Source organism: Ananas comosus, linkage group 19 (genome assembly GCF_001540865.1).
Source record: "Ananas comosus cultivar F153 linkage group 19, ASM154086v1, whole genome shotgun sequence".
Classification (NCBI taxonomy): domain Eukaryota; kingdom Viridiplantae; phylum Streptophyta; class Magnoliopsida; order Poales; family Bromeliaceae; genus Ananas; species Ananas comosus.
The window spans coordinates 2501112-2513171 of NC_033639.1; the positions used below are offsets into that span (position 1 = coordinate 2501112).

The 12060-nt window shown below is 36.9% G+C and overlaps 1 protein-coding gene across 3 annotated transcripts; it reads left to right on the top strand.

Moving 5' to 3' along the window:
• LOC109724700 (C2 and GRAM domain-containing protein At1g03370-like) lies at positions 511 to 11695 on the top strand. Of its 3 annotated transcripts, none has more exons than XM_020253604.1 (9): positions 511 to 1409; positions 1823 to 3085; positions 4551 to 4733; positions 5376 to 5659; positions 5782 to 5898; positions 6386 to 6648; positions 7671 to 7839; positions 8338 to 8610; positions 11001 to 11695. In XM_020253604.1, the coding sequence occupies exons 1-9, from the start codon at positions 1061 to 1063 to the stop codon at positions 11199 to 11201; spliced, it is 3102 nt and encodes a 1033-aa protein (XP_020109193.1). In that variant the 5' UTR covers positions 511 to 1060; the 3' UTR covers positions 11202 to 11695. The 3 variants fall into 3 exon arrangements, with proteins under 3 accessions (XP_020109193.1, XP_020109194.1, XP_020109196.1); XM_020253605.1 differs by having other exon boundaries at positions 7671 to 7812; XM_020253607.1 differs by lacking the exon at positions 11001 to 11695 and having other exon boundaries at positions 7671 to 7805; positions 8338 to 8442.

The following is a 12060-nucleotide window of genomic DNA, read 5'->3' on the forward strand; positions in this document are numbered from 1 at the left end:
TTTTTTAAAAAATTTTAAAAATTTTTGAATATATTTAGAACACTTATACTAAAGTGTCCCAAGAAAGTGTCGCTAAAATCTAATTTTGTTGTAGTTACTAAGTGATTAATATCAACCGTCGGATCTTTGAGTTGTAGGATCTACAACCCAACCTTATTGTCCGGTTAGCATTTTCCTTTTTTTCCTCCCATAACTTTATCCCGTAATAACATTGCTAATGAAGTTGTAGAACTTGAACAACCAAGAAGCAATCAGCAGCGGCCACGTGTTAGGGGCCCGGCAATCGAGACAGGTCATTAACGGTCAAATTTAGTACGAGAAACCCTAACCTCCCACGTACCTATCCATAAACACGTCTATGGCACACCGCGCGACAAAATCCACATCAATCAAACGGTCGAGATGTTACCGATCACAAATCACCAATTTAATTTATTATTTTTTTAATATCGTAATTTTTCTAGTTGAATTCCAACGGTCGCGGGGGCGAGAGAGGGGGAAACCGAAGGGAGAGTGCGTTCATTCTCTTATTTGCTCCTAATCCGATCCCAAATTGAGGGTAATTAGGGTTCTTGCTGTAGTTGTCGATTGATTCTCGACGAATCCCCCATGTGAATCCTCAATTTTAAGACCCTTTTTAGGGTTGTACTTCGATTCCATTCTCCCTAGGTTCGATGCTTAGGGTTTCTCGGAGAGAGTTCCATAGGAATCAGGGTTCCTTGTTCCCCCTCTTTCCCTTTCAACTCGTTGGGTTCGATTCGCTTCATTGTACATCTAAACTATTCCAAATTTTGAGGGTTTTGATCCAAATTTTTTTGTGATATAATTGGCATTTGTTTCACTAGCATTCTCGATTCATGTTTCTATTATTTGTATAGCCAAATTGGATTAGGATCGTATTTTGTTCCGTTACCCAATTTATGCTCCATTGTTGTAGAACTAGAATTACCAAAAATTTTGCCTTTTTTAAGTATACATTACTTCTTGGCTTTCTCAAGATTTTGTGATCGTCATCTTTGATTTTCCTTTTTTTCTGAATTTGAAACCAAAATTATACTCAATGAGGCTCTTTATTCATGTAATTGAGGCACGGAATCTCCCGGCAATCTATCTCAACGGGACCAGTGATCCCTATGTGAGGTTGCAACTCGGGAAGCGGCGGGCGAAAACCACTGCCGTGAAGAAGTGCTTGAACCCGCTTTGGGATGAAGAGTTTAGCTTCCTGGTGGGAGACATAAGCGAAGAGCTTATCGTATCCGTATTGAACGAGGACAAGTTCTTTAACAATGATTTCTTGGGTCGCGTCAAGGTGCCTCTCTATACGATCATGAAAAGCGATAACTTGTCGCTTGAGACGGCATGGTACCAGTTGCAGCCCAAAAACAAGAAGTCTAAGAACAAGAAACGCGGTATTAAATCTATTTTATGTATTTATCCTCGTTGAACAAAATCTCCTTTGTGGGTTTCCTTATATATATATATATATATATATATAGCAAAATAAAGTGTAGCTTGAATTATTAGTTATACCAACTTCATATTTTGCATGTAAATATGTTTCTACCTTACCTCATTCTTGGGTCAGTAAGGAATAATATTTAGGTGAATTGAGTTTTTATGCGATTTTGATTGAATTCATCTTGTTATTTTTTAGAAGATCTTTTTACAAAATGGTTTTCTGTTGCAAGATTTGATGATCCAATTCCATAAAGTAGTAGAAAATTTATAATCAAAGGGAAGGTGATAGATTGCTGTTAAATTTTAAAATTTTCCTAGTGAATAAATTTTGTCTCGATTAGTAATACATCCTACATTCTTACAGGAGAAATTCGGCTCACGATTCACCTCGTTCAGAAAAACTCCTCTCCTGAAGTATTTAATTGTTTGCAAACCTATTCCGAGGAAGTTGCATCAAACTCGGATCGGCTGAGTGAGATAGCGAGGGAAACGCCTCTGTCTTCTAATAGCAGCATGGAATCATCAGTTCTAGTTGACTTTGAAGAAATAGACTCTGCCAAGGAAATTAAGCCAAATTCGTCACCATTCGTTGATTTCCTATCTCTTGTTTTCAATAGGAAAAGAGCAGAAGCATCGCCGACATCTTCACCTGGAGATGTTAATACAGTGGAACAGTTGCAAGAGGCACAAGTGAATATGGAAGCTTGCGAAAACCAAGAAGTTGACCTATGCTCCAATGAAAAATTTGATGAATTTTTAAAAATAATGGCATCAAAAGATGAAGGAGGCGAAATGCCTGGGAATTTATCAGGGGGTGTACTATTAGACCAATGTTATGTTGTTGCACCAAATGATCTGAATTCTCTTCTTTTTTCACCCACTTCAAATTTCTGGCCCTCAGTTGCAGAGGTTCAGGGATCCACAGGACTACAAATTGAGCCTTGGATTCTTTGTAACAATGAATGTCTTAAAAGGACGCTAACATTCACAAAAGCTGCGAGCAAATTAGTTAAGTCTGTGAAAGCTACAGAAGAGCAAACATATATGAAGGCTGATGGAAGTGCTTTTGCAGTTTTGGCTTCTGTGAGTATTCCTGATGTTCCTTGCGGAAGCTATTTTAGGACGGAAATATTGTACTGTATAAAGCTAGGGCCCGCACTGCCTTCTGAAGACCAAACTTCTCATCTGCTTATATCCTGGAGAATAAACTTTATTCAGAGTACAATGATGAAGGGAATGATAGAAAGTGGAGCAAGGCAAGGATTGATTGAGGGCTTTGCTCAATTTGCCGAGGTGCTGTCTCGAAATGTTAAGGCAGTTGAAGTGGGAAGCATTAATTTGAACAAAGAGCAGATTTTAGCTTCAATTCAAACTCAACCGGAGTCTATCTTAAAACTGGCTTTCCGTTTTCTTGGAAATTTTACATTTATATGCTCTCTTTTTATGGGGCTATTTGTACTTGCTCATCTCCAGCTAGCCAAGCCTAATGTGGGTGATGGGCTTGAATTCATAGGCATTGATCTTCCAGACTCGGTTGGGGAGTTTGTTGTTTCTGCCATTTTGGTCCTTCAAGCTCAACATTTTCTTAATGTTATGGGCCGTTTCCTGCAAGCCTGGAAGCGGAGAGGTAATACATACTAATGCATGTTATGCTTTTTCATCTTATATAATTTCGTGTGTTCACAATCAGATCGATGCTGTTTGTTGAACCTTGGTTCTCTACTATTGCCCTTAATTTCCACTATGTTTTTAATGTCAACTGTTGGTTTCCTAAGTTAGTTATGCAGCCTAGGATCCTTGACCAAGGCGTTGAACATCTTTGTCAAATTCCACATTTACATTGAGCTTGTCTATTTGATATTTTGGTTTAATTGCTGATCCCTGGGTATTTTAAAATAGTTGAAACAGAATAATATTTGTTTAGAGAATTTTGATAGATTTTTAATCATAAGAATAGTGCCTTCATGATACATTGCTATGTAAGTCGTTTCAATGAGTGATGGGCAAGGACATTCTGATCTTGTATTACTGCTCATAATGGCTTGTCACTGAAATCTTGGTTCTATAACTTCTTATTTGATACAGTTTCATTGGCTCTTTGGCCTTTGTCGTGCCTCAGATACCAAGATAGGCCTCTGAATCAAAGGCATCATCTTTCCCCTTATTTAGATTATCCCCACTGTCAAGAGTACTTTTTGGGCTGCGAAATCCTTGGCTAATATAAGAGTAATGGTAATTCCCTTAGGTGTAGGCTTTGCTATGGTTAGGAACGTGACACCATTTGTTCAAGAGTTTGTTATGATTGATAACTTACTGTAAAAATTTCTCGATCCCTTTGTCAAGTTGTGTTTAATGGTCGCTATGCTCTTTCCACAAAAGGCTTGATGACGATGATTAAAAGAATCAAATTTTTTACTCCATGAAATTGCAATTTGTTAAATTAAGTGCGTATCTGTTGCCTTTAATTATCTGGTAGAACTTTAAATCAAAAATTTTGGTGCCGCACCTGCAGAACTTTCAGGCTCCAAGAACCGTCTAGATTAATTATATCATCATTGTGTAGGTATAATAAAAGCTCCTAGAGAAAAGTTAATAACTACGTATAGTAATATTTTATTCCCCATAATGAGTTTAATAGTGAAATACTATTCCGTCCCACTATGTCATTGTTCCTCATATGACAATTCAAGCCACCTGTTGCAAAGTGCATTGTCCTTTTTATTGTTTCCACCTTTCTTATTAATATTTGTATTATTTATAAATTTATTTTTGATATACTAGGGACATCTTAAGCTCCCACAAGACGCTAAGCGAGATTAGCAGTGATATGCCATGAATGACAAAATATGCACATATTATTTTTAGATAGCCGTCAGTCATGTGGTTTAGAGTGTTAAAACTTTTGCGTGTATGTAGTAGATAAATGCGTAGTCATTCCTATCATAAGTCTAGAAAACGATTTAACGTTAGTGGTTACAATCATAGTAATTTTTGCAACCACTTGCTGGCTTACGGAGATCCTGCTTCTTTTTGGTTCATAAATTCTATTCACAAATTAATATATTGTCTATTAACTATGATTGCTTAAATAGGTAGCGATCATGGAGTTAAAGCTCAAGGAGATGGCTGGTTGCTAACTGTTGCCTTGATTGAGGGAACCAGCATAGCTTCAGTTGATTCATCTGGTTTCTCTGATCCATATGTTGTTTTTACCTGCAATGGGAAAACGAAAACTAGCTCAATAAAGTTCCATACGGCAGAACCAAAATGGAATGGTAAGACAGTAGTTTTTTTTACTTCACCATTTTGCCATGCATCTCTTCTAGCATAGATTGAGGGAACCAGCATAGCTTCAATTGATTCATCTGGTTTCTCTGATCCATATGTTGTTTTTACCTGCAATAGTAAAACAAAAACTAGCTCAATAAAGTTCCATACAGCAGAACCAAAATGGAATGGTAAGACAGTAGTTTTTTTACTTCACCATTTTGCCATGCATCTCTTCTAGCATAGATGTCATCAATGGTTACTTCAGATTTTAATTGAGGCTTATATATATGTCCTTGCAAACTTATCTATTTATGTGTAGGCTTATATATATGTCCTTGCAAACTCATCTATTTATGTGTACTCGCTAGAAAATGTGAACTTCCATATCTACTCCCAGGAAATGTAGTTTTGTCAAAAATGCCCTCACCCTAAAATTTGGGAAGCCATTTTGTATAGGGGGCCATATTCAAGGATAGAGTTCTCTGTAATTGCAATGTTATATCTGGTATGAAATTAAACTTTTGAAGGATATACGGGAAAATTCAGATTTTCGCAGAGATACATAGGTAGGGTAGACAATTCTGCAGACGGTTTATACATAGATGTAAATATCTCTATTTGAACTTTCTTCTTTATGACTCTTGCAGAGATATTTGAATTTGATGCGATGGATGATCCTCCATCAAGAATGGATGTGAATATTTATGATTTCGAGGGACCTTTTGATGAAGCTGTATCTCTTGGCCATGCTGAAGTCAACTTTTTGAAATCTAATATATCAGATTTAGCTGATGTATGGATTCCTCTTCAAGGGAAATTTGCTCAAGCATGCCAGTCTAAGCTGCATTTAAGGATCTTCTTGAACAACTCAAAAGGGAGTGATGTTGTCACACAGTACATAACAAAGATGGAGAAGGAAGTTGGTAAGAAGGTGAGTAGTTATATTTAGTTGTATATTCCATTGGTATGTCCAGATATGTTTTCTTTTTTTTCCTTTTTTTCTTTTTTTTTGGAAACTGTTGTTTGCTAAAGTAAGAATAAATGAATTTGCAGATAAACTTACGGTCACCACAGACAAATTCTGCATTCCAAAAGCTCTTTAATCTCCCACCAGAAGAATTCCTCATCAATGATTTTACCTGTCACTTGAAGCGCAAAATGCCTCTTCAGGTAGTCATGTTTGTACGTAAATTTTCTGAGCATTGTATTGTTGAATTAGTTTTAGAAGTTCCTTTTTAATATAACAGTGATTTTTTTTTCCTCCAGTATTTGTGGATGATGTTGTGTGTAAAGTGAATGTTGTTTACTTCCATTATTCCTTGAAGGGAACAGTCAGACCATATTGAATGTCGATTGGCTTGTTTCTCTCATTATTCAAATATACTCTCCCAATTACTGGGTTTTGAGTTGCAAAGTGATAAAATAGAGGGAGAAGTCAAGCTGTTAAATTTAATCTTGTGTAATCTAGGTGAATTATACTAAATGTCATAGCAGGTTGGGATATGATTTTCTTACAACCCGTTCGGCTATCTTGACTTTGCGTAGCCAAAATATGAAGTCCAACATTTATCATTATAACATAATATTGTTTCTATCGCTAGTATTGCAAATTAATAGAAGATGAACTAACAGAATTGATATTCTTATCTTTCCCTAGGGACGCTTATTTCTCTCTCCAAGAATATTTGGGTTTTATGCCAATATATTCGGGCACAAAACGAAGTTCTTCTTTCTCTGGGAAGACATTGACGACATCCACATCATTCCACCTTCTTTGGCATCAGTTGGCAGTCCATCTTTGATGGTCATTCTTTGTGAAGGTAGAGGATCGGATGCGAGACATGCTGCAAAGGCATTGGACCAGTATGGAAGATTAAAATTCCACTTTCAGTCATTTGTTTCCTTCCAAGAAGCCAATAGGTGCGCGTCTTGTCATAAATTGTTATATCTTTCCATACTTGGACTGTCAATAATCAAACTATAGTTGTTGTTAACATTTTACAATTTGAAAACCAACTCTCTTTGTATAATTTAGGTAAGCATGTGCAGAGCTGTTCTGAACTACAGCACAATTTATGTTAACAATTTGAAAACGTACTCTCTTTGTATAATTTAGGTAAGCATGTACAAAGCTGTTCTGAACTATATAGCACATTTTGAAATGGATGCTTGAACTCCAAATTTTTTATTTAACTACCTAACCTTTCAGTAGGTTTGTTTGACTTGTTCATTAACAATATGTTTAAATTTTTTGATGGAATGTTCTGTAACCTAAAGAAATAATGTGGTATTTTAAGAAAATATTCTATAGCTTTTTAGCAAACAGAATTTGGTTGAATTTTCTGAAATCAAAAGGTAAAGTTAGATAGTTCATAATTAAACGAAGATCAGATATTCCTTGTAAAATGTGCTAAAGTTGAGGCAAGCTCTGTACATTTTTTCTCTGTAACTTACTAATGCTCTCAGGATCTTCAGGGAGTCTTACTTTTTATAACCGTATTGAATTGTTCTCTCTACTTTGTTTTAGTGCTCGTCTTAAGATGCAACTCCCTCTATCAATTCACCGGTGCTTTTTAATCTAGCTTTTAGGAATTACTATATTTCGCTCAATTTATTCATCTCGATGGGGTGTTTCTGTTCCTTCTGATAACCTTATATAGTTACACAATGTATTACTGGTCTCAATTTATTCATCTAGATGGGATGCTTTGTTTTAGTGCTCGTCTTAAGATGCAACTCCATCTATCAATTCACCGGTGCTTTTTAATCTAGCTTTTAGGAATTACTGTATTTTGCTCAATTTATTCATCTAGATGGGGTGTTTCTATTCCTTCTGATGACCATATATAGTTACACAATGTATTACTGGGCTTTCAGAGTTCTAGGTTTATTCAACCCTTAATAAAGAACTTATCTAAATAAAACTCTTGTATGTTTAACAGGACAATCATGGCACTATGGAAAGCTAGATCTTTGAGTCCAGAGCAGAAGGTAGAAATGGTTGAAAAACAATTTGAAGCAAAAAGACTCCAAACCGAAGAGAGTGGATCATTCTTGGGCATAGATGAAGTGAAAATGTCAGAGGTTTTCTCCTCGGTTCTTTCTGTTGATGTTAGTCTCATTTCCATATATTTCCCCTATGAAGTTTGATAGGAACTTTCTAGAGGTAATTTGTCAATAGAACCCAACGATAGGTCAATGGAAACAGGTCTGCAATTCCCATATTTTGGATGTGAAAACATCATTGAATGTATGATCCGCTCTCAGAAAATTTTGCTAGGTTCTTAGTTTCTCTCAAAAAGTCACAGATTAATCTGTCAAGTAACAAAATATTTCATTGCCATAAATTACTGCCAATCAAAGATTCAAATTCTGATGCAATTTTACTAATTTAAATTAAAAAAGAGGGAAAAAAAATTGTTTAAGAACCTATTTTTGGGGGATCTATGTACTTTTGCCTATTTTGAAAGATCTTATTATGAACCTCCAATGCTTGAGAACCTGTTTTCTAAATGGCTTACTTTTTTGGAGTGTCCATGTGTTTTTACTTATGTTGAAAGATCTTATTATGAAGCTCCAAATTTTTTTTTTCTTTTCTCTGCATTACAGGCCAACTCATTGACGGAGATGTTTGCTGGAGGTCAACTAGAGCATAAAGTGATGCTAAAAGTCGGTTGTGTTGATTACTCAACGACACCATGGGAACCAGTGAATTCTAACACATATCAGAGGCAAATCAGTTACAAGTTTGACAAAAGTTTGTCACGGTACGGAGGAGAAGCCACAACAACCCAGCAAAAATCTTCCATCCCTGATCAAAGTGGATGGATTATCGAAGAGGTTATGACTCTCCAAGGAGTCCTACTTGGAGACAACTTCAGTGTAAGAGCACCCATCTTCATGCTTCTAGCATTTATTAAGGTTTTATTTTTGGATTTATTAAGGTTTTATTTTTTGGATAATATCTGGTGCTTGATTTCATGGAAGAAAATAGCATGGAACATATGAGTAAATAGGAACGTTTTTTTTTTTTCCTTTTGAAGTACTGAAATTCCCATAGTAAGGCATGCGGAGGTGAGGGTTGAGGGTGAGGCTTCGACTTTCAAGTCCGGCCTTTGAGTTTCTTAAAAAAAAAAGGGATTTTGATCAGTCTGTATATTTCCTATGTTTTGACGTAGAGAGATGTTTGTGAACTATACGTCCTGTTGGGAAAAATTGAAAAGTGAAAATGTACATGCACACCTCCAACTATTGGTCTTTTGAAGATAGATCCCTAAATTTATCCACAGTTATGGATGATTTAGTAATAGGAGAGTGATAGGACTCTTTGCAAATGAAAAATCTCAAATCAAACAATATAATAGGGGCTCTAAATAAAAAAAAAAAAAACTTGTTGTACACTCCAAAAGGTAGTGTATGATTTACATCCCTCCATTCTAGGATTCACAAAGCTTTGAAATTTTTAATATTTGAATAATAAAAAGTTGACAAACAAGGGGTTACTAATAGCCCTTGGATGAAGGAATGTAAGATATACACCCCCTTTGAAGGTGTACAGGTAGCATTGTGTTGAAAATGAGGATGAAAAATATTAATGGTAATTTCACAAACACTTGGTGGACAATTTCACAACCCACACCTTATAAACATTCAATAACACAAGAGCAATAACAAAAAAAAGAAAATCACAAGAACACAAGGATTTACATGGTTCGGCTTGTTGGCTTAAATGGGCCAGCATCTTGCCCTGTGGCGGGAGGCCATGTGGGCCGAGTCATGTTCGAAATGGCGTGAGGCTGGGTTGGGCCGACTCATGTTCGAAGTGGCGTGAGGCCAGGTGGGCCGAGTCACAATCGAGATCCGTGGGCGCTGTTTCTGTACGCTTTAAGTGAATTGGTTGCGTATTTCTAACAGCTCGAGCTTTTGGGATTAATGGTTAGCGCCAACGATCCGACAAGTGGTATCAGAGCCAGAGGTCACGGGTTCGATTCCCGCATGCTGCAAATGTGTGCAGGTGCTGGAGGGGGGATTGTTGGCTTAAATGGGCCAGTATCCTACCCTGTGGCGGGAGGCCATGTGGGCCGAGTCATGTTCGAAATGGCATGAGGCTGGGTTGGACCGAGTCATGTTCGAAGTGGCGTGAGGCCAGGTGGGCCGAGTCACAATCGAGATCTGTGGGCGCTTTAAGTGAATTGGTTGCGTATTTCTAACAGCTCGAGCTTTTGGGATTAATGGTTAGCGCCAACTATCCGACACGGCTATGCCTACATCCACGGGAGAATAATGCAATAAAAACATTTACTATAAAATTTAGAGATTACAAGAGAGATACAAATAGGAGATATATTACCTTCACGTCAAGGTATAAAGAGAGCTCCAACAATCTCTAGATCTATTCAAATGGTGTAAACCACATCTCACAAGAAAGAGCCTGTCTCCTCCTTGATAGAACTAAGATTAAACCAAATTCTAGGGTTTGCTCTCTTTTGTCCCACTTCTTTTCTCACTCTCCACTTCCCTCTTTTGTTTTCTACAATATTCTAATTACCCCGCTTTAGTCCCTAAGACAATAAGCTATCAAATATAGGCCTTTGGATTAAAAGAATCATAATCCAAAGGCTTACAAGTAGGAGGCCCACTTACATAGTAAGAAAATATAGAAATAGAAAAATTGACTTCACCAAAATTACATAGCCCGAATATCAACACCCAAATAACAAATAGACCCAATGTAATTTGCTCAACACATTACTCTATCAAAAGATATAGATTTTACGTATATATTCCTGATCAATAGAGTTAGGAGTGTATAGTAGTTGGTCTATTTTTATTAGAGCAATTCTACCCATACACCCCAAAAAGAGTGTAAATCTTATACCTCATCAATCTAATAGGTGTGGTTTCTGCACCACTCACATCGATGTGACTAATGGGATAACTCCACCCATCGGATTGATGAGGTTTAAGATTTACACCCAAAAAGTAGGTGTACGGGTAGCATTTTCCTTTTTACAAAATATGTAGTTTACAAAATCTCTGGATGTTGTGATTCCAAACGAGTGTTTCTGAAAACAGCTATGATAAAAAAGCTGGTCTTATGTAGGAAATCACGAGTACTCGGACCTGTGAAGTTAAAATTTTATATGCTCTATATTTGAAGAACAATTAGAAACTTTTTTAAAAAAAGAAACTTCTTTTCGTATTTGCAACATCTTCTTAGTTGCCCCTTGAATTCTGAGTTTAAATTGTATTATTGTGTTTGTTTATTGCAGCTTCAACTGAAATACCAGGCATGCAACATTCCTGATAAAACCAAGGCATGTAATGTCCAAGCATCACTGGGCATTGCTTGGCTGAAGAGCACCAAGCATCAGAAGAGGATTACACAGAATATCATGTCAAATTCTTCCATTCGGCTCAAAGAGATCTTCTCAGAAGTTGAAAAGGAGCTCATGAATAGGAAACACGGTTGATCGCCTGGGCTAGAATGAACATACACTTGTGTGGGAGCAAATTCGAGTTTTAAAGCGAAGTGCGGCTCTCACTTGGCACAGGAGAGGAGTAGCAAAGATATACATATACTTCAAGAATATGGCCTTCAGTTATATGCTTCGAGAATCCATGAAATGGCTCAGATTTAATGCAGATTGTTAACAACAGTTACTTGCTGTTGGCATATCAAACTCAGATGCTGCTGCCGAGCCATTATTTCTCTCTCTCGCTCTTTCTCTCCCTTCCTCTCTCTCTGTACACATGTGAATAGGAAACGGAAGAGATGCAAGATGATTTGATACTCAAAGCATGGACTTAGAGATTTTTGTTCTTTTTTTTTAATTTTAAATGTGCATGTGAAAATTTGATGCAACGAGTAATGATTGGGTTCTCATGGCTCATGAAATGTTGTAAAACTGTAATCGGCCTCGGTATGCTATACTTATTTCACAATCAAAGGAGGAATCCTACTGAGGAATAGTGGTCTATATTTTTCAAGCAGAGCCATACCTTGTTTATATGATAACTTGGAAGCAAGTTAGTTCAGAATAAAAGAAAATCGAGAGTTTATATTGTAGCATTGTAAATAAACTTCAGTAATACTCTGCTTTAACAGTAGCAGGCTCTAGTAGAGCATTCTGTAATGTCAGTGCGTAGGAAGAAAAATTCTTGCGCATGAGGCTGTAGGGAGTGCACACCCAAGCTATCCTGGCTTTGCAAGGGGGCTTAATAGGCAATTGAGTTGACTTTGCTTGTGCATTTGCTTTTAAGCTGCAGCCAGTTTTAATTGTACATTTTGTAAATATATGATATCATACCATCAAGCTACTTACTTTTTGA